The 27,751-nt window shown below is 34.9% G+C and overlaps 1 protein-coding gene and 1 long non-coding RNA gene across 6 annotated transcripts; both read left to right on the top strand.

The window, feature by feature from the left end:
• The first annotated feature begins 795 nt into the window (after positions 1-795).
• LOC110809298 (uncharacterized) lies at positions 796-16,246 on the top strand. 5 transcript variants are annotated; one of them, XR_015813802.1, is made up of 5 exons: positions 844-1,448; positions 6,252-6,338; positions 6,410-9,592; positions 9,806-9,882; positions 10,626-15,973. It is a non-coding gene; the product is annotated as an uncharacterized LOC110809298 (long non-coding RNA). The 5 variants fall into 5 exon arrangements; XR_015813803.1 differs by having other exon boundaries at positions 10,586-15,973; XR_015813805.1 differs by lacking the exon at positions 6,252-6,338 and having other exon boundaries at positions 845-1,448.
• A 7,595-nt stretch (positions 16,247-23,841) lies between these two features.
• On the top strand, positions 23,842-26,357 carry LOC110809296 (P-loop containing nucleoside triphosphate hydrolases superfamily protein). The gene is made up of 5 exons (XM_088209897.1): positions 23,842-24,045; positions 25,317-25,399; positions 25,669-25,706; positions 25,816-26,030; positions 26,180-26,357. Exons 1-5 carry the CDS (start codon positions 23,857-23,859, stop codon positions 26,300-26,302), a joined length of 648 nt encoding a protein of 215 aa, XP_088066023.1. The 5' UTR covers positions 23,842-23,856; the 3' UTR covers positions 26,303-26,357.
• Positions 26,358-27,751: the final 1,394 nt, after the last annotated feature.

Genomic DNA, 27,751 nt, shown 5'->3' with positions numbered 1-27,751 from the left:
TTATGAACTAGTGCAATCTAAATCGTGTTTTAATTTGATAAAATTGAAAGCTATAAGAGATATGGGATTTATAATTGTTGTTATTGGAATGTATATAAGTTGTGATTCTATTGGGATCTTATGCAAATAGAAAGAGCCGGGAGTTATTGGTGCCGATGTTGAGAGCCAGTGAGAGCGGCAAAGGAGAAGACTCAACGTGGGTCAGACTCTGAGTTTAGTTTTGGGCTCCTAGTGAGTCAAGATTGGGCTTGATAGTGGGCTTAAGCCAAATCACAAACGGCTAAACATGGGGAAGCAATCTTGATCTAGCAGTAAGTTTAGGATCCTTTTAAAAAAATGAGTGGGCTAAGCCCAGTAAATAAAGAGAGCCGATCCTAATAAATTTAACCATAAAATCTTAAAATAGGCTTATTTCGAAAAGCCCAAACGAATAAATTTATTTCATTGTATGAAGCTAAAACAAAAATCCTTTAAAAATAGTGAACATTAATTAGAGTAAACCAAATGATGATTAAGAAAATGGATCTATATGTAGGCCTAGATCCATAATAAAATTTAAGAATAACATGACAAATGAGTTACACTAATAACGAAATAATGAGTTGTATCAAAATTTGAAGTTCAGTAAAAAAAATAAAGAGATATATATATATATATATATATATATATAAAATAAAACAATAATAATAATAAATAACAATAAAATTGAAACAAGAAAAAACAATAAAAGCAATGGTCCTAAATAAATAAAAGGGATATTAATGAGGTGAGTGATCGGTTGCCAAGAGTGGAGAAGTGGGGTGAGTGTGTGGCCGTGTGATGGCCGGTAGGTGCCAAGACTGGCGGAACAGTGTGTGTGTGTGGCCTTGAGGTGGCCCGGCGAGTGCCAAAGATGGCAGAACAATGAGTGTATAACACCCGATGTGTAAATTCTGAAAATTAACTTTGAATTCATATTTCAATATAAAGAAGGAAGCTATGAGAATTAGTTATGATAACTAATAAAATCAATACTGATGTTAAATGACTAAATAAAAAATAAAAACAGCTGAACTCATGAGAAGGAGAAAAATGGTAAATCTCCAACAAACCAACAGATCAGAAAATAAGGAGCTGACAAGTGTACAAGTCGCGTCAGAGCACAACAACCAAAGGAAAGATGGTCCGGATGAAGCCGCGTGGTGTTGATCAAGCACGTTGGACCGAGTTGATGGAGAAACAGTTGAGATAGCTTGAGTTCCTCCAACGGCTGCGATGTTAGCCAAATCTAGCATAAAAGGAGAGATGGGTAGGGAAGAAGAGAAGGGGAGAGAGGAGAGAGTACCATCGAAGGGAACGCAGACAAGGAAATTAAAGGAAGATTTAAGAGGAGAGTCCTCATCGGAAGCCGGCAAAGAGGGAAAGGTCTGAGAGAACAACTGCTACGACGAACACAATGGAAGCTAGAGGTAAGACGAATTTGAATTTCAAACACTGAAGTTGAGATTCATATTTTAAATTCCTTCTAATAGAGAATGCATGCATGATTTGGGTTGGAAAATGATTTGGTATCTTAAATCTGGTAGTGGAAAATTTAGATCATGCATCATCAGGGGTTACACCCAAATGTGTATATATAGATATATGTAATTGTGTAATGATGCAGTAAGAGAGTAATGGGATCAGGGTGAAAGAAGTTCTTGGTAGATGGCGGATGGGTAAACAGAGGTAAATCGAAATATAAGTAATAGCCTACATTGAGTGAGAAGATTAAATCTGCATAGAAGCGAAAGAAGTGGAAGAAGAAGATTCATGAGGAATGAGGGAAACAACAAAAAGGCCGACGAGGTAAGAAAAAAAAAAAAAGAGTGGGTCATATTTTGAGAGGATTGAGTATTAAGATAATAGACCTTTAAAAAAAAAAAAAACCTGGTACCGTTCTGAAGCACTGGTAAACCTTAAAAAAATGGGACTGAACGATAGTTAGACGGAGCATAAAAAATGGAAATGCCTCATCTGTGGTTTTAGAAATTTTGCACAATGCTTGTGTGAACTGTGTGTTGTACGAGTAGTTGTGGGTATGTATATTGCCTAATACGGGTCTAATACTTCAATTTTTCTTGCCATATCACCTGTTGATTTTCTTACTGGTCTAATGAATTGCCTTGATATAAATTGTCGAAAATTATTGAATAAAAGAATGGCCAACGGTTTGTTGAAAGGTGTATGACACCAGGTTGTGTGAGTGGCCAAATAGTGGTCGAATATTGTATCATCCTCTAGTCGCAACATCTTCTGTTTCTTTTCCCTATTTTTATGGTATTGCTCATTGAAAATAAATGTTGGCCAACAGTTAGTCGAAAGGTGTGTGACACCGGATTTCTAATCTGCTGCTGTTTAAATCTTCATTGGGACAAATTGTTCGCCAAACTGAATGTTATGATAGGGTATGCGTGGCGCCAGGTAATAGTTGTCTAGAAAAATAAAATTGTGTTTGGCACTAAACATAAAATGGTATAGATATGAGATGGAGGGGATAGAGGTGGAAGAGCCAAGAAATTGCAGGCATGCGAAGAATAAAATAATGTGAATTGCTCCATGATAAATATGACTCTATTTATTGCTGGTGTCTACAGGTTGAAGGCAAACTGGGTATGGAAATACTGTAGAAGGGGAGTGGATAATTATGAGTCATAAAAGAAAGAAAGGAACAATATTTAAGCAAACCATAGACTGCAGAGTGGGGAAAGAAATATGATGTTTAAGGTGAACTTAGAGAGAAAGATGGGACTGGGAACAGTAGGAAACATGGGGATATCGTGTAGTTGATTTATGGTGAGGTTCTAGCAAAAGCAAAAAAAAAAAAAAAAAGAGATTTTAGGACTGTTATATGAACAAGAAATGAAGAGAAAAATAGGCTGTTTGAAGAGGGAAGTGAGGATAGGGTAGAAACGAGCAAAAAGAAGAACAAGACAAGAAGAGGATAGGGGGTTGTTGTCCATATAGATTAGAGGAAGGTCTGTAAAATCCCGAACAGTAACAAGATAATGATACAGGTTGGCAGGAGAGGGAGAGATCAGGGGAAGGGAGAACTCTGTTCTAGGAATTTTATTTATTTCAACACACTATTTTTAGGAAACTAAGATACACACACTGGCACAGTAGTTAAATTTCTACGTACATTCGTAAGTATAAAGTTGTTATTCCCTAAACTATAGTATGAATGAGATGAGCTACGCTTGCTCGATATGTGAGTACATGGAGAAGTGTTAATTTTATTTCTTCACCTTTTGTTTTCATATGCACGTGTACTTGGACATTTTAGCTGAATAAATCTTGGAAGTTTTGTTGAAGTGAAGATAGTTATAATGATCTGTAGTTAAATTAGGACGCTCCCACCATCATAGGTTGGGGTCGTTACAGAGTGTATGGCCTTGAGGTGGCTGGTGAATGCCAGGGTGGCGGAACAGTGTAAGTGTGTGGCCTTGAGGTGGCTGATGAGTGCCAGGATGGCGGAACAATGTGTGTGGTATTGAAATAGTTGTTGAGGGACGAGTTGTGGGTATGTGGCCGTTACAGTCGAGTGTGAGCCCGTCTGTTGGTAGTATCATATGGTTTCCATTGGCATTTATTGATTATTTGTGTCTATGTGTTAGTGATAGCATTGAATATTCCATCTTGATAATGATGTAAACGACATCGTACGATAAGACACCGATGTCTACTTGTGATATAAGAGATGAATGGTACGTTAAATAAATATTTACATTTGCATTTTCTTAACACTGAGATTGATGCGTTCATTAGAAGAGAAGTGAAAATAATTATAGTGTGAGTGTAATAATTGAAAATTTGAAACTCTTAATAGTTATATATTATTTGATATCTCAATGGAAATTTAATTGTTACATAAGATAAGGATAAATGAACAATAATAGTAAAAATATGAAGGATAACATTAATACATTTGAGTAGTTACGAAGAAGGCACCCAAACTTTTAAGAGATTAAAAAACATAGAAATTTAGGCACTCTTGGGGGTAGAGTGCATGAAGACCCACTTGTATTAATTATAGTTTGTAGGTTAACTTATTAAATGATTCTTACTGAGCACGTGTAGCTCATCCCGTTGTATTCTTTCAGAGCAGGATATTTCACAATCAAATTCAAATAAGTTAAAGCAGTGACTAGACCCCTAACACATGTAGAGATCACGTAGTCTATAAAGGGTATTGAGATTATATTTCCAAACTCAAAAAATTTATTTAGCTTTGAGAATGTAGATATCGGGATGAAGTGATGTAAATAATTGTAATAAAATTTGGAATTGAACTCACTTAAATTCTTCATTTTTCAAAATGAATTTTTGCATATTAAATAATTTAGTATAATCAAACACTCATGATTCTAGTTAGATCATGGTGCGTTACATAAATCTTATGGTAATTTGATATATTTTTAAATGTTAATCAGTTAAAATTGATTGGTTTTGGACCTTAATAATATATAAAGATCTAGAAGATTTAGGTTATTGTAAGGCCTAAACATAGATTAATGATAGTTTATAGTCGAATGATCTAATTATATCTATAATGGATCTATCTTATAATGTATAATTAAAGGTTGATGGAATTAGAGTATCTTTACAAATACGCATATGCGTGACCAACATCTAATGAGAGAAAAATTCTCTTACAATTGCATGACTTGATCACTAGGGTTTTATATCTCTTAGCCAAATTTTAGTCATTTTAAAATAAAAGAATTAATCGTAAAAATGTTAAGTTTGTGATTTGTAACTAATCTTTTAATCTTGAATTCGAGATAAAGTTGAGAATGAACTTATGTTTAAACATGGACCCAAAAAAAGTTTGATGGAGAGAAAAATAGAGGGATGGAAACATTTTCCCCTCTCCTTGAATCCATGAACGCTTTTAGGAAAATATTTTTTTTTCTTCAAACTGGTAACTATATAGGCGATGTTAGAAATTAACTCAAACTAGATTTAAAAAACAATAAGCAAACTCGTATTGAATAAAAAAGTATGAATATGAAAACATACATGAATCTATAACGAAAGAGATCTTTATGTCTTGTGGTAAATCTTTCAAATCAATACGTGAATGTAAAACACTGATTTTTACTGCTGACAGGAGAACAACATATAAACAAAATGCATGTGTGATTTAGAGGCTATAATCGTTTTTTTTTAGATTGGTAACTTTTGTTAATTTTTATTTTATCTATTATAAAATGATAAATTATAAATATGGTATCTGCACATATTATAAACTTATACTTAAGTATGATGTATTAAGGTTTATAACCGTTTAACCGTAATTGATCATTTTTAAACGGGCTCAATAAACTGATAGTTTATTATACACATTGAAATCTACATTAAATTCACTTATTGATAAAAGATTCAACATACAAGACAACAAGGTTTGTTCTCAATTATATCTCATTCTAAACCCTTCATCTGTTGGGACTTTATAAACTCTTACTAGCACTCTTTTACAAAATGAAGGTATAGTCATTTAAAATTTTGACGAAAAACTCTTGAGAAAAATTACGATAAATTTGATTATGCAAAAATCATATTTTTATAATAGATTTTTAAAAGATCAAAATGGAGGGAAATATGCATCAAGAGATTGAGGAGATTATACCAAATCAAGAAGAAAACTTAGGAGAAAAATCCCCAAGTTCTTCCTGGTTACAAATGACAAATAAGCATAATGAAATTTGCATGTCTTTGCAAATACTAAAACACATTATTAACATTAACCTCACAAGGTATATGTTTCCTAAGGTTTTAAGAAAGTTAATATATTGTTATATTGACCTTATATTGTAAAGGAAACTAGATTAAAGAAAAGTAAACTTTCAATGGAATTTTGTTTTAGAGTTGATTTTAAAAGAAAATTTCATTCTTGTTTAGTTAGTTAATTAAATCAAAGTAAGAATTTTATTTAAAAGACAAAATAACCTAAATTCAATTAGTAAATTAGCTATTATATTATATATATATTAAGTTATTTAAGAAATTTAATGTTAGAATATTATTAAACCTCTTTTTGGTCGGCTCCCAAACCGTAGCCGACATCTCTGACCGGAGAAGAAAAATAAGGGCGGCTGGAGAAAAGCTCAGCCACCGGAGGGGTGATGGCATCGCCACACCGGAGACCCAAAACGACATTAATAAGTGCAATTTTCTCCCATTCGTCCTGTTTTTCCGTTCTAAGCTATTCGAAACTATCTTTAATGTAGAGAAAAACCTAAGGAAAGGCAGTCACCCGAGAAAGCAAATGGTAGAGCTCAGTTGAGCCGCCACACTAGAGACCGAAAAACGCTATGGTAAATTGTATCCTCTTTCTGTTCATTTTGTTTCCCCCACTCTTTGGTCGTATAACTTGTTTCCGATGCAGGGTGATCGAAAAAGCCACGAACCGCAAGGAAGGAACGACGGAGCTTGGCTGAGCTGCCACACTAGAGATCGAAAAACATCGATAAGCCTCGATTTTTCCCTTTTTCCACCAATAGGCACCTTCTAATCATGAATTAAACAGGTTTTTATCGAGAATCGGCCGAAAATGGCTTAATTAAGAGGAGTTGCTGGAGAAGGAGGACCCGGTGGTGGAGCACGGCAACACCGCTACGTTGGAACCCCAATCTGACCCCTGATAAGATTTTTGTCTTTTTGGCCATTTTTGTGTATTTTCACACTATTTTTAACGTACATTTTTATTTTACTAGAAAAATCTAAAAAATTCAGGAACTGGGAACCATTGGGAAGCGTGGTGAAAAAGGTGATGTTTGGACACTAACCCAGTGTAAGAATCTCTTACCCCTTTTTCCTATTACGTTAAAATTAAAGTTAAACTGATAAATGAATGTAAAATTTAATAATCTATGGCCCTCTAATTAATTAAAGTATAGGTTACCAATGGAGCACGTAACCAATCAGTTTATGCCTGTTTGAGTTTTAATTGCAGTAATTATTCATACAGTTGTTTATTATGCTATTTTATTTACTGTACTAATTACTTTAATGTAGTTGTTGTAAATTTTATGACGAATGTGGTAAGACCTCTTTATATATGTTGTCCTGTCATTCAATTATGTGTTTAGTATGTTTCTATGGGTATAATGCATGCTTATTTTATGTACTTACCCTAAAATGTGAATTCATTACTCATGTGTTGTTGGGATATAGATATTCGTGTCTCTTTAGGCTAAATTATAATTAAAATAAAAGATATGCATGAATTAATGGTGTTTAATAAAAGGGTTTACTGAGTGTCTTAAAAAAGAGTATATGCACTTGGTGCATAGGTTAAACCCTACCATAGATGTTATTCTCAGTCGAATGGAGCTGTGAATTGTTTTAATTATGCTCATATCGAATGAGGTATTGAGGGGGTTGTGTGTTTTGGTGCCCATTATCGGAAGGGGTATGAGGACGATCATTTAATTATAGAATGAATGCTCGTGTTCACGTGTAGTGTGGACCCTTATGGACCTCCAGCGACATCGGTAAACAAGGTAAAATGATAGAGATGAATGCAGTGGGAATCTAGTCTTGGAAAATAATGAAAGGTTTATTGTTATATGTCTTTTCGAATATGTATTGTAGATTGCTATTCTGATTCTTATCTTAATAAATTGCATTTAGGAATTTACAAGTAAGTTGAAAAAATATTAACGTTTTCAGTGCAACGAGTTTTATTAAGAATGAGCTCCATTGGTTGTTTTACATTTTCTACAACCCTTTAATTTTCTGTATCAGTGGTAGGGCATCGATATTCTTACTAAATTAGTGTAGCTCGTATTTTATTATTAACCATTTCATATCAGAACGACCAAGTCCTGGATCTTGAACCGCAAGAAAACTAGTTAGGAGATTGCCTCCCCGTTTCCCCAGTTTCAAGCAGAGATTGATCACACTTATTTTCTTTATTACTCTTTTTCTTTTAAATTTTTGAAGAGCATTGTCGTAACCCTATTAAACATTTTAAGTAAACTGTATAAAGAATATAACCCTAAACTCTAAATTATTTTTGCTATAAATTTCAGTATTATTTTATTCCACTATTTTTATGTTATATTCTCAGAATCCCTAGTAGGTGTTTGGGCCTTTACAGTTGGTATTAGAGCCGCATTCCTCGGAACCATTCATTACACATAGGGTTAGAGTAAATTTAGTACAACTTGAATATCAAACCATTGTTGTGAAATATAAGTAAAAGTACATGAGGAGAGGAAGACCTCTGTTAAATAAAGCAGCTTGGGAAGGATTGCTTTGAGAGGATGTTGATCGGCTCTTTGAGATACTCGAGAGACTCATCTCTGTCTAGCATACTAGGAAGGAGAAAAGGGAGTTGTCTGATCCCCCTCCACTACTGCCACAATATGAGCCAATCCTACACCAAGAGGATCCAGTACCCCCACGGTACAACCCAACTCCTCCACAGTACCATTCAATTTCACTGTAGTACAATCTGGTGCCACCACAAGGCTATCTGGTCCATCCCCAACATAATCTAATTCCCTTTCAGTATGACTTTACTCTGCCCATGATGCACCCGACATCGAGAGGTACAAGAGACTTAATCCATCTACTTTTATAAAGGTATCTACTTTTGAGGAAGTTGAGTACTGGTTACCAGAGATAGAGAAGGCCTTCGCGACCCTTTGAGTAGTTCTCGAATAGAAGGTTGTCCTTGTCAATTACATGCTCGTAGGTAAAGTAGGGCATTGGTGACAACTTAAATAGGCTACTCTACCCACTCTAGTTACTTGGGAATAGTTTTTGACAGTGTTCAGTGCATAGTATCTTCTAGAACACCTTCAACATCTGAAGGAAATAGAGTTTGCACACCTAGTCCAAAGAGATTTGACAGTATCAGAATATGCTTAGAAATTCTTGAAGTTAGGCTGGTATGTAACACCCCGGCTCAAAAATTTGGCCCGGAATGATTTTTCTATTTATAAAATATATATAAATAATTAAAAAATTTATTTTAGCTTTGTTGTATTTAAATTATTGAGAAAAAATAAAATATGGATGAAATTGAAAATAATTATGAGGAAAAGAGGTGAATTATGAATAAGAAAGGTATTTTTGAAAGAAAATTTAAAAACATGGGGTGAAATTTAAAAAAAAAAAAGAAAAATAAGGCCACTCGTCAGCGACCACGACAAACCAGAAAATGTCAAATGGCAGAGACGCTGACGCGGGAGGCCATGTATGCGATCTGTGTGCATGGGCGATCCGACGGTCCAAATTGCATCCTACGCCCACGAACGACCCATATGCATTTTTTAAACGCGATCACACAGACGAGATCAATTACAATGAACGGTCCAGATTCGCCCACGCAATCAGTCTAAACAGATAATGATCGGACGACTTTTCTCACTTCACATCGACGCAGATGGACAGCCCAGATAAGTGGGAAGAAAGGTATTTAAACTTCTCTTCAGTTGGCCCTAAACTGTAGCTAACACCCAGCTGGAGAAGAAAAAGAAGGAGGCAGCTGGAGGAAAGACTAGCCCCCAGAGGGACACCGCTGCTGTCGCACCAGAGCCACCACCAACTGCCGAGAAAGGTAAAATTTCCCCCCTTCCCACTTAGAATTCAATCTTGAGTCTTTTTGTGATCATATCGGAGCCAAAAGATCGACGGGTGAGTCGAAAACTGCGAGTAAAGCTCGGCCAAACTACTGCGATCAAAACCTAAAACCCTCTTCGATGACCCCCTTTTCGTTTTCTATTTTATGCAATTCTTTAACCACCGTGTTCACCGTATTTTTTTGGTATAGGTTAGCCAAAGAGGAATCCTAGCTGCGAAGGAGGACTGACAGAGCCCCGCACTCGGAGACCCTCCACCCCTCTGCTGGTAAGTTTTAGTTTTTTGACTTTTTTCGGCCAATCAAGGCTCTCTAACATATTTTTTATAGGGATACGTGTAAAATTGGCCTAAAATGATCGAAAATAGCTAAGTCTAAGCAAACTCGCGTTGTGCCAGAACCCCAAAATTTGCCAAAAAATATTTTTCAACATTGATTTTAGCCTTTTGAGGTATTTTTAAGTATGTGATGGGTATTTTAATTTTTTCAAAAAAATTCAAAAAACTCAGGGACTGTTAGGAGGCATAGTAGGTAGTACGATATTTGGAACACCGATCTGGATAAGAAACCCTCACCCTATCTCCTGTTATAATAAATTGAGGCTTAATAATCAATAATCTTATATTTTGTGAAAATTAAAAAAATCCTAATAATAATTACAGGTCACTAGTAGAGTCAGAACTGGTCAGTGTATGATTGCCCTACCTTGTCTATGTTGCTTATTTATTTTTTCTATACCACCTAAATTATTTATTGTTCTGCCGTATACTTTAAGTTATTACTTTTAATTGTTTTTTCATTTTATTGATTGCATAATCGTTATTTTTTTTTTATTGACTGATTTGAAATAAGCGTTAATTATGTTTCTCAATTGTTAAGGTATAAAATTATATTATTTGCTTAAATATCGTTAAATTGATATGTAAATATGAAATGAGATGATGGCGATTGGTGGTTGTTTCATTTTCTAAGTTCCGGGTCTTTACACAATACTCCTATGAGAGCATGACAGATGAAGACAGGAAGGCAAGAAGGTTTAAATGGGGTCATCGTCCTAAGAGCAGACAACAGTTGTATGTCTTCGAGCATGACACTTATTTAGCGGTCCTATCTGAGGCACAATTGATAAAGAGTAACCTCCGCATTTTTTCCCCAGCAGTGGGCAACTCCAGGCCTCCAGTTTTGCATTGTAGGCCAACACCTATTGCACTGAACCAGTAGAACAAGATACCAAGGACTGTAACTCAGGCTCCTCCCCAGGCCTCGATAGTAGGATGTGGCAAGATTTACCAGCACTATGGTAAGGATCATGGAGACCGACTTTACTATCGTCTCAACAACACTTGCCACTTATACGGAAGTGTCCAGTACTACGTGATAGAGTGTCTGTGGAATCAAAATTAGACCAGATCTGCGGTCCAGAGCATAGTCTATACACTCACCCAACAAGATGTTGAGGCCAACCCGGATGTGATATAGGATACGTATACTATCTGCAATCATCTTGCACATATTTTGATTGATATTGATGCTTCACATTCTTTTGTTTCAAATATTTTTACCTAAAATTTAAATGTGTTACCTGAAAGTATTGATTCTATATTATTTGTATCTACATTTAGGAATATGACATTACTGGAGAATATTATATATAAAGCTTGTATTATAGAGATAACAGGTAGGGAATTGAGCATAGATGTGATAGCACTTGACACGAGGGATTTTGAGTAATTTTGGGGATGAATTATTTAGCAGTGTATTACGCTTTGGTGAATTATTATCACAAGAGCTTGTATTCAACATTTTTAATGAAAAGTTTTTCACTAATTAATAAAATCTTAGATATAGTTGACACCTAGTAACTACATTATCTATTAAATGCAATTAACTTAACTATTCTTTTCTACGTTAGACAAGCCTAAGAAAGATATTTGCATTCAAGGTATCCTTATTGTCTGAACTTTTTCTGACGTGTTCCTTGATGAACTCTTAAGGCTACTAGTAAATCAAAAAGTTAAAATTACCATAGATCTTCAACTTGGCACCCAACCTATCTTGGTTGCCCCATACCGAATGAGCCGTGTTAAAATAGAAGAACTGAGAAAATAGATCAAAAAGTTATAGGATAATAGGTTCATCAGACATAACATATCCCCTTAGGGTGCAGGTGTCACGTTCGCAAGAAAAAGTGATGGGTCCTTAAGGTTTTGTATAGACTTTAAAGAACTGAATAAGGTCACAATCAAGAACAAGTACCTCATTCCTAGGATTAATGATCATTTTGATCAGTTACAAGGTGCCCAAATTTTCTCCAAGATCGACCTGCGTTCAGGATACCATCAGGTGAAAATCAAAACAGATGATATTTCTAAGATGGCCTTCAGGACTCGATATGGGTATTATGAGTTCCTTGTTATGCCATTCGGATTGACTAATGCTCCTACAAGTTTTATGGATTTAATAAACAGGATTTTCAGGTCATTATTGGATCAATTTGTCATAATTTTCATTGATGATATCTTATTTTACTCTAAGAGGAAAGAGAAACACGCTCAATATCTAACTCAGGTCTTACAGGTTCTAAGAAAAAAGAAACTATATACAAAGTTAAATAAGTGTTGATTTTGGCTTGAGCATACTTCCTTTATAAGACACATGGTATCAAAAGATGGAGTATTTACAAATTCGGACAAGATTAATACAATGATTGGTTAGAAGCAGTTGACATTAGTTAAGGAAATTAGAAGCTTCTTGGATATGACAGGTTTTTAGAAGGGTTCTCAAGTATAGTAACCTCCTTGACACGACTTATGAAAAAAAATATCAAGTTCGAGTGGAATGAGGAATGTGAGAAGAGCTTTACAAAACTTAAAGAACAACTAATTACCGCACCAGTGTTGGCTCTACCGAATGGAACAGGTGGGTATACAGTATACAGTGATGGATCCTACTAAGGATTTAGTTGCGTTTTGATGTAGCACGGGAAAGTCATAACTTATGGGTCTAGGTACTTGAAAGTTCATGAAAAGAATTATCTCATCCACGACTTGGAGCTTGTTGCCATTATCCAGCCATTGAAGACCTAACGTCATTACTTATATGGGAAAACATTCGAAATTTATATGGACCATAAGAGCCTAAAGCATATATTTACCTAGAAGGATCTCTACATGTGTTAGATATAACTTCTTAAAAATTACGATTGTAAGATCTTGTACCACCCTAGCAAGAATAATGTGGTAGCTGATGCTCTCAGCTGGAAGAATGCAGATATGTTAGCTCATATCATGGTCTTTGAGTGCAGGATGATAAAGGTAACCCAGCAGATACAACTCTAAGACTTGAAAAGGCCACATGTCTAGCTCACTTAACAGTCCAACCCGAGTTAATCCTGAAAATAAAGGAGGCTCAATTAGCCAATTCCACTCTAGACACTCTCAGAAAGGATACAGAACATGGTTTGAATTTAGAGTTCTGAGTCTCTGCAGATAGGTTGTTCAGGTTTCAAGATAGGTTGTGTGTTCCTAGTGATAGAAAGTTGAAGAGAGATATCATGACAAAGGTTCACAGTTCAAAATTCATCATGCACCCGAAAAGTATCAAGATGTACTAAAACATGCGGCCCCGATTCTGATGGAGCGGAATGAAAATAGAAATTGTTGATTTTGTCTCTAAATACCTTATATGCCAACAAGTCAAAGTAGAGCATAAACGCTTAGGTGGGCTATTTCAGGTGCTGTCAATCCTAGAATAGAAATGAGAATACATCATCATGGACTTTATAATAAGATTACTTAAGACATGTTCGGGATACGATGCAATCTAGGTGATTGTTGATCAACTCATTAAGTCCTCCAATTTTTTGACCATCAGAATAACAGATCCCCTGGATAGGCTAAGTAGAATCTATATTCGGGAGATAGTCAGACTGCATGGAGTTTCGATGACAGTAATATTAGACAGGGACCTTAGGTTCACTTCTAGGTTTTGGACAAGTCTTCAACAAACAATGAGAATGAAATTATCTCTTAGTACACTATTCTGCCCCCCAAACAGATAGATAATCAGAACGAACTATTTGCACATTGGAGGATATGCTCAGAGCTTATGTTTCAGACTTCGGAGGACACTGAGATGACCACCTACCCCTGATAGAGTTCACCTACAATAATAGTTATTAAGTAAGTATTGGTATGGCTCCGTATAAGGCATTGTATAGTCGACCATGTAGGTAACCGATTTGTTAGAAAGAGGTGAGTGACAGGAAACTGATTGGCCCAGATCTTGTAGATGATACTACAGTGAAGATTGCAAAAAAAAAAACACTCAAACGACCAAGAGTAGACAGAAAAGTTATACAGATACCCGAATGAGAGATTTAGAATTTGAAAAATGTGATTGAGTGTTCCTTAAGGTCACCCCTTTAAGGGCATCACCAAGTTTGAAAATAGGGAAAAGCTGAATCCCTAGTTCATCAGATCATTTGAAATTATGGATAGAATTGGAATATCCGCCTACAGACTAGCACTTCCTCTAGAATTATCTAGAGTCCATAACGTCTTCCATGTATCGATACAACACAAGTATAACTTTGACCCCTCACATGTTTTGTCTTACAAGCCCCTTCCACTTCAGGATGATTTATTTTATAATGTACTAGTTAGTATTTTGGACCAAAAGAGTAAAGTGTTTCGCCACAAAAAAATTCCTTTTATCAAAGTTCTATAGCAAAATCACTCGCAGGACGATGCCACCTAAGAGTTGGAATCTGATTTCAGGGACAAGTATCCTTAATTGTTCGACTAGGGGACAACAATTTGAACGATCAAATTTTCTTTGGGGGGGGGGGGGGGGTTTGTAACATCATGAACCCTAGAATTAGACTCAGAATAATATATTTAGTCTCTAAAATAATAATAAAAATTGAAGGATTTAATTTTAATTACTTTTTTAGAAATATATGTATTTTGGACATTTTTTAAATAATTTTCAGAAATTAGGGCCAAATTGTGAAAAAGGAGGGGGGTACTCTTGAAATAAAATTAAGAAAATCAAGGTTAATTCATAAATTAAAAGAAATGGACCATGTAGGACAGCCACGTTAGCAACACGACACACCACGTGGCAGCGAGTCAGCAAGCATTCCACGCGGGAGGCCAGATGAGCGATCCGCATGCCACACAGATCTAATGGCCCACATCCATTCCCACTCGCATGAACGGTTAGATTCCAATCCTGCCCAGATTCAAACGGTCAGCTCTGATCATTGTGTGTAGATCCAATGGTGGAGCGATGAACGGGCAAGATTCATTTTGGAGGATCGCGATGGACGGTTCAGATTTGCACATGGATCTGCCTAAATGGGTCTCGAATCGGACAGCTCTCCTGGGTCTACGTCGACATAAATGAATGGTCGAGATCAAAGGAAGAGAGGTTTAAATACCTCTGACCGGAGAAGAAAAAGAAGGGCGGTCGAAGAAAAGCTCAACCACTGGAGGGACGATGGCGTCACCACACCAGAGATACAAAACGATGTCGGTAAGTGCGATTTTCTCTTGTTCGTCATGTTTTCCCATTCTAAGCTATCTAAAATTATCTTTAATGTAAAAAAAAACCCAAGGAAATGCTATAACCCAAGAAAACAGAGGGCAAAGCTCGACTGAGCCGTTGCACAAGAGACCGAAAAATGCTCTCGTATGCCGTATCCTCTTCCCATTCATTCTTTTTTTCCACCTTTTAGTACTGATGCAGGGTGACCAAAAAAACCACGAACTGCAAGGAAAGAATGGGTGAGCTCGATTGAGCCACCGCACCAGAGATCGAAAAACATCGGTAAGCCTCGATTTTTTTCCTTTTTCTGCAAATAGACACCTCCTAAGCATGAGTTAAACATATTTTTATCAAGAACTAGCTGAAAATGGCCTGACCGAGAGGAGGAGCCGTTAGAGAAGGAGGACCCGGCGGCGCCGCGCTGAAACCCCAACCTGACCCCCGATGAGATTTTTTTTTTCTTTGGCTATTTTTATGTATTTTCACACTATTTTTTACGTTACGTATATTTCAATTTTACCAGAAAAATCTAAGAATTTCAGGAATTGAGAACCGTCGGGAAGCATGGTAAAAAAGGCGATGTTTTGGACACTGACCCATTGTAAAAATCCATCACCCCTTTTCCCTATTACGGTAAAATTGAAGTTAAATTGATAAATGAATAGAAAATTTAGTTAATCTGCAGTCCTATAATTAATTAAAGTACAGGTTACTAATAAAACAAATAATCAGTTAGTTTATACCTGTTTGAGTTTTAATTATAGTATTTTTTTGTATTAGTAGTAAGACATTGATATTTTTATTGAACTAATGCAGTTCACCCTTTATTATTAATCATTTCATATCATGACGATCAAGATCCAGATCTTGAACCACAAGAAAACTAACTAGGAGATTGCCTCTCCGCTTTCCCAGTTTCGAGCAGAGATTGATCACATTTATTTTCTTTATTATTCTTTTTCTTTTAAATTTTTTTAATAGTATTCTCGTACCTATATTGGGCATTTTAACTAAACTGTACAAGGAATGTAATCCTAAACTCTAAACTGTTTCTGTTAAATTATAAATTTCAGTATTATTTTATTCTACTATTTATGGACTATATTCTCAGAATCTCTAGTGGAGGTTCTAGCCTTTGTATCTCAACTCTTCCAATCTCATATATAGATGGTTGAGAATATGTTTGATTCTAATAATATTTTCTTATGAACTATTAAGAGATCGTGTTATGATTATTGTACATATAAGTATTATATTATGATTTCTAGTATATACAAGTATTGATTATTGAAATGTTCAAGTAAAAAAGCTATTGGAAATGGGTAAAGAGTTTCTAAAAAACACTACTTTTGATCTCCTTTACTCTAATTTATTTTCTGAAAAAAAAAATTAGTGAGTGTTTAGGATGGTTGTAATTTATGTTAGGAGTTATAAAGTACTGCTAAAATAATAATTCACAAAAATTATTTTTAATTAAAAATTTTATTATTTCGTTAAAAATTGTTGTCATTATAAAAAGAACAAAAATTGTGTTTTGGTAAGATTGACATTCGAATTCTTGTGTAATTTTTTAATAAAAAAATCAAAATTATTTTTCAAAAGTTAGACATTATAGCATTTGACTTTAAACATAAAAAGAAAAATAAATTTTTAACTTTTATTATTATAAAAAAACACTTCATATTTTTCTCGTTTGATTATAAAATTACATTTAAAATACAAAAAATAAAACCCAAAAAGGGAGCATAATACCCTTTTAGTTGTGATTTCATAAATTATGTATTTATAAAAATTTACACGATGACCCTCTTCTTGATTTCGTCTCTTTTTTGCTTCTTGGAATTGTCTAAATGCCAAGTTTTCTTATGAGTAGCTATGTGTCAATTAAGGTCATCATATACCTACTATAAGGAATTAAGATTTTTAAATATAATGAATTAAAAAAATATTATATAAACATGTTTGTAGAATTTTTTACGAGATTATAAGTTTTAATTAAATTATAATTTTGGTATTTTTTAAATAATTATAAGATTACTCTCTTTTTGACTTTGTCCTTTTTTTACTTTTCAAAAGTATTAAAAGGCCAATTTTTCTTGCGGGCTAGACTTTTTCTATCAAATTTTTAGCAAAAAAAAAAAAAAAAAATCTTTTGCGGTAATAATTTTTAATTATAATAAATTAAAAAGTAATATATAAATATATTTGCATAATTCTCTATAAAATTGTAAGTTTGAGTTAAAATGTAATTTTCATATTTTTAAATAATTACAAAATGACTCTCCTTTTTATTTTTTGTCCTTTTTTGCTCTTAGAAATTGATAAAAGACCAAGTTTCCTTGTAAGTACTTATGTGTCAATTAAGTCATTGTATATTTGATACTAAAGCGTTAAAATATTTCATGACAGTATAACAAATTAATAAATAAGATTTAGTTTTTTAATTAAAAAAATCATAAATATTATATAGTGAGTATTTACGTACCTTTATATTATATTAAAAATTTGAATTAAACTGTACATTTTGTGTGCGTTCTTCTTAATAGATTGTAATATTATTGATCGTACTTTTATTGGTGTATAGGTGATACGTGATTCATAAACCATTATATGAGCCAACATGCCTGTACTTTTTCTGCTGAGCGCGTCAGTTACTATATTGCCTTACCTGGATGATACAAGATATTACAATAATAATCATTGAGTAGTTCTATCCAACGTCTCTGACGCATGTTCAAATTCTTCTGAGTGAATATATGCTTCAAACTCTTATGATCAGTAAAAATCTCAAAAGTCTCCCCACACAAGTAGTGACGCTAAATCTTCAAAGCTTGGATAATGGCGGCAAGTTTCAAGTCGTGAGTGGGGTAATTTTTCTCATGACTCTTCAACTGCCTGAACCTATAAGTTATGATCTTACCATGCTACATCAGAACACAACCTAATTCCAGGTCGAAGGCATCACTATACACTGTATATCCACATGTTCCACTCGGTAAGACCAACACGGGTTCAGTAGTCAACTATTTCTTGAGTTCTATAAAACTACTTTCGTAGTCCACATTCCATTCAAATTTAACGCTCTTCTTTATGAGCCGGGTCAAAGGAGCGGTTAGGTTGGAAAATCCTTTCACAAACCTGCAGTAATACCCTGTCATTCTAAAAAAGCTACGAATCTCCTTAGCCGTGACCAATTTCTCCTATCTGAGCATTGCCTCAGCTTTTTCAGGATTCACTGATACTCCATCCTTTGATATGATGTGTTCTAGAAAGATAGTCTGCTGGCGCCAAAACCAACACTTACTTAATTTTGCATACAATTTCTTCTCCCTGAGGACATGCAAAACTTGAGCCAGGTGGTGAGCGTATTCCTCTTCGCTCTTTGAATAGAGTAGGATATCATCAATAAATACAATGACGAACTGATCCAAGAATTGTCTAAAAGCCTTATTCATCAAGTTCATAAAAATGGCTGGTGCGTTGATTAGTTCAAAGGACATGACTAGGAACTCATAATATCTGTACCTGGTTCTAAAACCTATCTTGATAATGTTCTATGCTTTGATCTTTACTTGGTGGTAACTCAAATGCAAATCTATTTTGGAGAAGATTTGGATACCCTGCAACTGGTCAAAAAAGTCATCAATTTTGGGGAAGATGTACTTATTCTTTATCATGACACTGTTCAATCTCCTATAGTCAATATATAATCTTACATCCCATCCATTTGGCCATAGGCGGATTCAGCATCGAAAAAGAGCCAGAGGAAGAAAATTTACCTCGATTGGCGGTCGAAAATTCTCCGGTGCGGCGACGGGTGGCGGCGGCTGGTTCCTCCGGCGTCTGGTTCTTCTTCTCCGGCGAGGCACTGGCGGTTAGGGTTTTGTGGTCGGGTGTGGGTGGGGTTATTTATACCCTTCGCCTTTCAATCTCAACCGTCCATCAAAATTAAATATGGACCATCCGATCGCGATTTTTTTGAGATTAAATATGGACCGTCCATCACGATGTGATCTGAGCCGTCCATGCCTGATTGAATTTGGACCATCCGTACGCGTGAGATCTGGACCGTCCGTGCGCACATTTGATCTGGACCATCCATGCGCGCGGGAACGGATCTGGGCCGCCCGATCGCGCACACGCGGATCGCCCACGTGGCCCGTCCTGGTTCCCTTACCACGCGGCGTGTCCTGGTTGGCTGGGACTGTTGACCGGGCTGCTGACGTGGCACAACTTTTTTAAATTGCGTTTTGACTCCCGGTTTCTGATTTTCTTTTCAAAAACACCCCCATAATCCAAATTTTCACCCATTTTTTCCAAAATCAATTTCAATTAAATCCAAAAAATAATTTTACCCTATTTTATCATTGTTATTATTTTTATTTTCATTAAATTAAATTAAATTGAATTAAAATCTTATAAATTAAATATATAAAAAAATTAAACTAAAATTCAAATACAAAAATAAAAATAATACAAAAAATAATTTGGGTGTTACATAACATGTCTGGAGAATCTCGGACCATAGGAATCACTTGTTCTGTATCACGTCTGGGTTGATTTCAGTATTTTACTGGGCGAGGGTATAGATTATGCCTTAAACTGGAGATCTGGCCTGATTTTTGATTATGCAGACCCTCTCTCGCGTAGTGCTGGGCACTTCTGCAGATGTGGCAGATGTTGTTGAGGCGATAGCATGGCCGGTCCCCATGGTCCTTGCTGCAGTACTTGCAAGTTTTATTGAAGAGAACCTGGATTATGTTACGGAGGGACCGGGTGACCCTGTGGTGACACCTAGTTGTATGGTGGGGCACCGAATTGTACTGTGGCAATGTAGGATGATACGGTGGAGGGGTAGGGTTGTATCGAGATGACACTAAATCCTCTCGTTGTAGGGGTGACTCATACTGAAACAGTGGTGAATGGTTAGACAGCTCCCTCATCTCTTTCATGGCTTGTTGGATAGAGATGAGTCTCTAACATCTCGAAGAGCCATCAACATCTTCTCGAAACGACCCATCTCAAGCTGCTTTGTTCAGTAGGGGTCCTCATCTCTTCATGCCCTTGTACTTACTTTTTACAACGAATGCTTAAGAGTGATAGTTTGTATTTTAGTATTTTTAAGTTTTTATGTAAGGAATGGTTCCGAGAAACGCGACTCTAATACCATTGTAGACGCTCAGAATTTAAGAAAAAATAAATTCATAGATTAAATGCGAAAGCGATTAATAGAGTTAGAGTTTACATTCTTTACACAATAATTTTAAATGTCCAATAGAGTTACGAGAATGTCTCTTCTAAAAGACAAATAGAAATTAAAGAAATAAAACGAAAAGCGAATAACTAAGTGTTCTAGGACAACCTTCACTAGCACTTGAAGGAAGTCCGGATAGTGAAATACGCACAACTTTCTTACTGATCAGGATCTAGATCTTGGTTCTCTTGATCTAAAATAGTTAATGAAAGAGTGAGCTACACTAACTTATTAAGAATATTACAGATACGAAAAACTAAAGATTGGTAAAAAAATAAAAAATAACTAATGGAACCTTTACTTTATTTACATACATTTAAAGCTTGAAAACATTTTTTTAATACTTATCATAATGAGTTTTTCAAAAACAACCTACAAAAACTTATATTCCATATCACTTTTTACTTTTATGCATAAGAGAACAAGAAACAATAACTTTCCTTTTTTACCTGTTTACTGATATCCCTGGGCTCCATAGGGGTGTCTTCCCTACTCGTGAACCCAATATCCAGTTTTACAATTGACTGACCGTCCCCATACCATGTTCGATAATGAGTGCCAAACATTCCATCGCTTTGATACCTTATCCAGTATGAGGGTGAACCATATCTCCCAAACCTTCCCGGTAAGAAACTTTCCACTGCCGTCTGACTGAGGTAACGTTCACGGTAGATTCCTCATGTACCGGACTCATTCCTCCTTTCATTGGGTAACCAGCAAGTCCTTCACATACAGATTTTCATCAATAAATAACCAACAAACTCATACCAATATCTCATATCAAATTCACATATCAATTAAACTATATTCATACTGACGGTATATAACCAAAATAACCAGATAAGTTGATAAAATTATTGAACTATAAATTAAGAACATGTGCTATACGAAAATCAAGCAAGTAGTACAGTACAGGAAAATAAACAGGAAATCAAGACAATTATGAACTAACCGGTTCCGACTCCACTAATAACCTGTAATTATTTTTAAAATTTTCTAAATTTTTATAAAAATACAAAATTATACATCGTTAACCCTCAATTTATCGTAACGGAGAATAGGGTGAGAGATCCTTATTCAGATCGGTGTTTGGAGACGTCAACCTATCTACTACGCCTTCTAATAGGTACCGAGTTCCCTGAATTTTTTATATAAAATTCAAAACACTCGTCACATACCTAAAAATATCCCAAAAAATTAAAAATCAATGTTCAAAATTTATTCAAGCCAATTTTAGAGTTTTGGCATGGCGATGCCGCCGTGCTCCGGCGCCGGCTCCACCACCAACGGTGGTATTTTACCTCGACTTGGCCTGGTTTGCCCGATTTTGGCTACATCTCTGTAGAAAAACATGTTAGAGAACTCGGTTGGCCAAAAAATACAAAAAAAATTGAACTTACCGGGCAGGGGGATCTTCAGGTGTGGCGGCTCCGTCGTACTTCCTTCGCAGCTGAGGTTCTTTTTTCAACTACTTTACACAGAAAAGGACGGTAAACACAATTATCAAAAAATTACGTGAAACGAGAATCGGAAAGGGGTTCATCGGAGGAATTTTAGAGTTTTAACAGGGGCAGCTTCGTCGGGCTTTGCCCACGGTTTCTGGCTCACTCACTGTTTCTCTTGCACTAATTTGGCCACAACAGTACTTAGAATCAAATTTCGAACCGGTAAGGAAATTTTCTACCTTTTTTGGCAGTCGACCTTCTTCTCCGGCTTCCAATTTTTCTTCTCTGGCAGGGGTTAGCGGTTAGGGTTTAGGTTCACGTGTGATGCGAAGTATTTATAACCATTTCGCGTTGATCTGGATCGTCCATCGCGATCGATTTTGTCCGTTCGATCGCGTTTAAGGAGGAAACGAATCTGAACTGTTCATTACGATTGATCTCAACCGTCCGATCACACCTAAGGGAGAAACGAGTCTAGCTGTTCACGCGGGCGGGATCGATCTTGGGTCGTCTGATGACGGGGCACGCGGATCGCCAGCATGACCTCCCGTGTGGCATCGACATCAACGCACCTTACCATGCAGCGCGTTTTTATTCGTCGAGACTGTTGATTGCGTGGTTCTACATGACTGAACTTTTTCTATTTACACTTCAACCCCTTATTTTCAATTTTTCTTTTAAAAATACAAAAACTTAAATTTTCACTAATTTTTTTCAAAATTATTTTCAATCTCGTTTTTAATTCATTTTTTATAAAAATTCTACTTAAATAAAAATAAAATAAATTAATCAATTATTTTAAATTAATAATTAAAAAATAAAAAATTTATTTCGTATCATTTTTCGAATATGGATATTACACATTTTCAGTAAAAAATTGAAAAAAAAACAAATATCCAAATTGTTTCGTGCATCTATCCAAGTTGTTTAATTACAGCAATAAAATATATATATTTCATTTATGTTTTATGTCAGTATCGATTGGGGTATTGATTCCATCCTTAAAAGGGGATTTTTTTTGCTATTTTCCTGTTGAGTTGGGAGAAAATTATAATTCTCAAACTCTAATGAAGTACGAGCAATCCAATAACTTTCTAAGCATGATATTGTTTGAAGGATGTTATAATACTAAGAACTCATTTTAATTTAATCCAACAATTAATGTCGCCAATATCAATCAAATTGTATTAAAAAAACAAATAATCAATTCAGCATCATCAATTATCAGGCTTTTGATTTGGTTCGTGTATATCCAACACCTGCATTCTTGGGTTCAATCTTCTCTTCAACCTTCAATATTCCATAAAGCCTGGTATACATGCAGCTTGAGATACAGATATACCTTAGAAAGGCTAACTTCAGGTGCTGATCTGCAGGAGATAACTCAGAGCACTTGCTCATATCTGTGCAAAATCAACAGTTTATCATATCAGCAAACCCGGAACCCTACTGGCCGAGCTCTGACCAACAATTTACCAATGTATTAGACTAATTTGGGTACTTGCCTGAGGTATCAAATGTGCCAGATAACTAATCAAAATACTTTTTGTATAAAGCTCTAGAAATAACGAGAGCATCTCCTTTGGCCTTCACCGGATAAAGCTTATTTCCGGCTTGCCACTTGTTTGAAAAGGATATCCATTCTCTTCTCCACTCCTCCAACTTGAAGCTTTCATTTTTTGTCAGGCTTTCTGACAGATAAGTGAAATAGGTTGATGCTCGTGGCAGATAGTAGTCTCCTAGTAGGCCACTCCAAAATTTGTTTGCTAATCATGGACAAAGAAAAATTTAGCAGATAGTAGTTTTCTTTTCCTCTGTTATGTTAAAACGAATTCATTTATGCTAAATCAGTTTGCGTTCAGTTCTGTGTATGAATTGGCATCTTGTAAGCCTTCTTTTGTTGGGTGTTACAATTTCTTTTCTTATGCTTTCATTATTGTCTTTGATAAAGAAATTTGCATCACTTCATACAAGCTGCTTATGATGATGATGTGATGGTTTATATCGTTTCCATAGTTCTTTGGTTGTCTAACACGTGTGAACAGGTGTCCCCAGATGAGATGGAAGTTTTTGAAGACATAAACTCTTTCTTACGGGGTGATGGAGAGAAGGAATCTGACACGATCACACCATTTCCTTTGCTCACGGAGAATGCAGTGGAGTCTTTAAGATACAGAGCTGAGGTAATTATTGTGTTTCATTTTTCTAAAGTTTCTTTTGTGTAATTTATAGTGGCCTTTCAATAAATTCTATTAGATCCTGAACATGTAACCATAGGATAAAGCACTAAACATTTTATTGAACTTATTTGTATTTAGGAATTTTGTCCTCCAATCTGTCCTCTTTGTCTGAGAATAGAATTTTATTTTTCCTAGTAGAGAGAATGTTATGTTTTATTATTGAATAACCCAACCTTATAGGTACATAACTTTCGGAGCAAGGAAACAAAAACCTTAATGATTAACTACATCAGCCTACTCAAGAATATGCCATTTTTACAAATAAAGAAACAAATAAATCACACAATATGCACTCTCCAATGCTTCCCCCCAAGGTGGGGAATGGACAATCTTGGTAACGATTGATTGAAGTGTCGGATTGCTTAAGCATTTAATAAGCATTTGCAAGTTGAGAGTAAGTGGGCAAGGGTTGCAGATCAAGCCATTATCTAGCTTTTCTTTGATAAAGTATCTGTCAACTTTAATGTGTTTGGTCCTGTTATATTATACTAGATTATGAGCTATATTGATCATTGATTTGTCTCATGAGGACCTCCCACTTAATCTTTGGGTATTTGAAGATAATTTTTAACAGTAACAGCTCGCAGACCCTTTGTGTCATTGCTTGGAGATCTGATTATGCACTTGATCTTGCTACCATATTCTCTTACTTGATTCTCCATGTAATAAGTATTCCTTTAAAGAAAAATGCAAGAATATATGGTAGATTTTCTATCTACTACTGACTCAACATATTCAATATTAGTATGAGCTTTAAGTATCAGTCTGGTTTTCTTTTTAACTCTAATGGTCTTTCTTGGGTTCCATTAAAAAAGTGTAATACTTAATATGCTGCATGTCGGTGTAATTGTGCAAGAACTAACTTTTCAACACTTACCCCATATGGAAGTTCTGGTCTTCTATGTGAAAGATAAATAAGTCTCCGAACCAATATTTGACACATGTCCTTATTAACAGCAATATCTTCCTCTGCCGATCCTAGCTTGTGGTTGGGATTTATTAGTGTTCTGTTTTATTATTGCTCTGATACCATGTGAGAATAGAATGTTATGTTTTATTATTGAAATAACTCATTTCTATTTGTATACAAACTTTAGGAGCAAGAAAAAGAAACCCTAGTAACTAATTAGATTAACCTATTCTTGGTGCACATGTATCTAACTTTGGGTCAAATGGCTAACAGATCATTGACTCCTGGAAATTGGATTTTGCAGGATGTTGCAAAGAGTGTGACAAAAATTGCTGTTAGGGAATCACGAGCTCAGGATTTGAGAAATGAGATTCTCAACTCTGAAAAGTGAGTAGTTAATGACTTGTACATGTTTTTTATTTCTCAGCGCCTCTTATTTAGAAATTCATAATCAGTTATGAGGATCAAATTAGTCTTTTTATCTAGTTCAAGGTTATTAATGAGAGCTTCTTTGTCTCGAAAGAAATGAGGGCTTGTAGTAGTGATTGGGGCACTTATTTTAGCTGTCGTTTGGCTTTTCTAGTCTCTCAATCTTAACTTGAATTTCTCACACTTGCAGTATAGTTATTTTGTTCTGATGACATTATTTTTTCCAGGTTGAAGGCTCATTTTGAAACTAACCCGAAGGATTTAGGTAATGAAAATTGACGATCGAACATCTCTGAATTGATTATTCTACTTAATTAACTTGTTAATTGTCATGGCAGTTCTTACAAGCTTTTTCTGGATTTCTATTTGAGCAGATCTATTAAAACACGATAAGGTTTTGAGCAAGAAGCCTCCTGCTCCTCACCTGCGTGATGTGCCTGACTACCTTGTTGACCCTAAAACTCAGGAAGCCAGCAAAATTGTTAAGCTTGCCAGAGCTGCAATGGGTGGTAATCGCTCTACTACTCACCACGCATCAAGGAGAAGATCTAGAAAAAGTAGAGATCCTCTCAAGACATTCTCTGCCGAGGTACAGAATATAAATGTTGTTTATGCTTGAATTTGTTTTTAGCTCGAATTTATTTTTTAGCTTAGAAGTTGCAAACCCATGTTGATTTCGTTTAATTGGATGAAATGGTTGTGATGCTAATATGCCTATGTTCTGTCTTGTCATGCCAGGCGCCTAAGAAAGGCCGCAGAGGTGGAACAGGGGAAGGTAAAGAGGCAGGTGATGGTTCGGGACTGTTTTGCCCCGATAATGCATCCTTGGCTAGTCTCTGTTCTGCTTTTCTGGTTAGTTGAGATTGTAGGTGTTCATTAGTTTGAAATCCAATTGGAGTTTACTTTTTTTCTTTTTCTTGCATACTTCAATTTCATGCTATAAATTGGATTGAAGTTGATTTGGTCTAGATGGAAATTGATATGGTTTGAATCGAAATTATCAGTCTGGATTTGACTGTTCCCAGTATGGAAGTGGTTTGGTCTAATTATATTTCTTTTTCAAACAATATTTTTAATTAAATATATTAAAAAATTAATAAAAATAAAAACAGATAATAAATATATAAATTTTTGTCATTCATTAAGTTATATAATCATCTAATATAATTTATAATTATAATTTTTTTTTCCATATTTTTGTGTTCAAAATTAATGTTTTCAATTTTATTTTTCAGATACTTGTTCATAGGGTTTTTTTAATCTTATAAAGAAAATATATACAAATTTTACTTTTCTGTTAATGTTCTTCAAAAAATACCCCAAAGTTAAAATCAAACAAACATAATAGTGTAAGGTGAATCTCTTAACTAATGGATTAATCTTTGTAAGTAATAATGTATAATATTAATAATTTATTATTTAAAAATTATATGAGTTCGAATTTTACTGAAAACGTATAAAATTTATTATTTTTTAAAGTATATTATGAATTAATAATTATCGAATTGTATCACCTGATTTAGTAAGTTTAAAATTTAATTCATTAACGTATCGGTGAAACTTCCGGGATCTTCACGAGTTATTATAATTTTAATTAAAAAAAATATTTTATAGCAGCTAATTTGTTTTAATAAATTTTTTTTTCATGCTTTATTGATTTTTTTAAACAAAATTACAAATTTGCCCTTGGTTCCATAATTTAGCCATCAGCTTCCAATAAATAATTCTTTTTTTAAAAAAATAATAATAATATTCTGTTAATTTATTTTATATTTTCTTACTTTAATTTTATTTATTTTTAATTCCAATCAACTTACTAACTTGTTCTATTTTTAGGTTTTTACTTTTTTTTTACCAATTTCTTTTCTCTTATTATTTTTTTTATTTTATGTTTTCATATTTTTCTTACTATAATTATTTGATTTGGGGTTCATCAGATAACAGTTTGTTTAAAAGAACACTGCAATTGTAAAATATAACAAACCTGAACTCAAAAAGATAACATACAGAAAAAGTAAACGAGACGTTCAAATTAGGTAAGGAAAAAATAACATGAATCTGAAAATTTAATTTGCCAAAATCTAGAAAAAAAAATAAGAAAAAATGAAGATGATGAAACCAGAAGTTGAAAAGGCACTGATTTCCAAGAAAACAATGATGGAAAAGCATGGAAGCTTGAAGATAACCAATTTCCAAAACAAAAATTGACACTGCTCATACCACTGTGGTGGCGGCTGGCCGCTGATGAACCAGGTGTGTCGGCTGCAAGCACACGAGCCAGAACGATCACAGTTAAGGAAGCTAACTGTG

Source organism: Carica papaya, chromosome 8 (assembly GCF_054855325.1).
Source record: "Carica papaya isolate Zhongbai chromosome 8, ASM5485532v1, whole genome shotgun sequence".
Taxonomy (NCBI): Eukaryota; Viridiplantae; Streptophyta; class Magnoliopsida; order Brassicales; family Caricaceae; genus Carica; species Carica papaya.
This window is presented reverse-complemented; position numbering and strand designations above follow the sequence as displayed.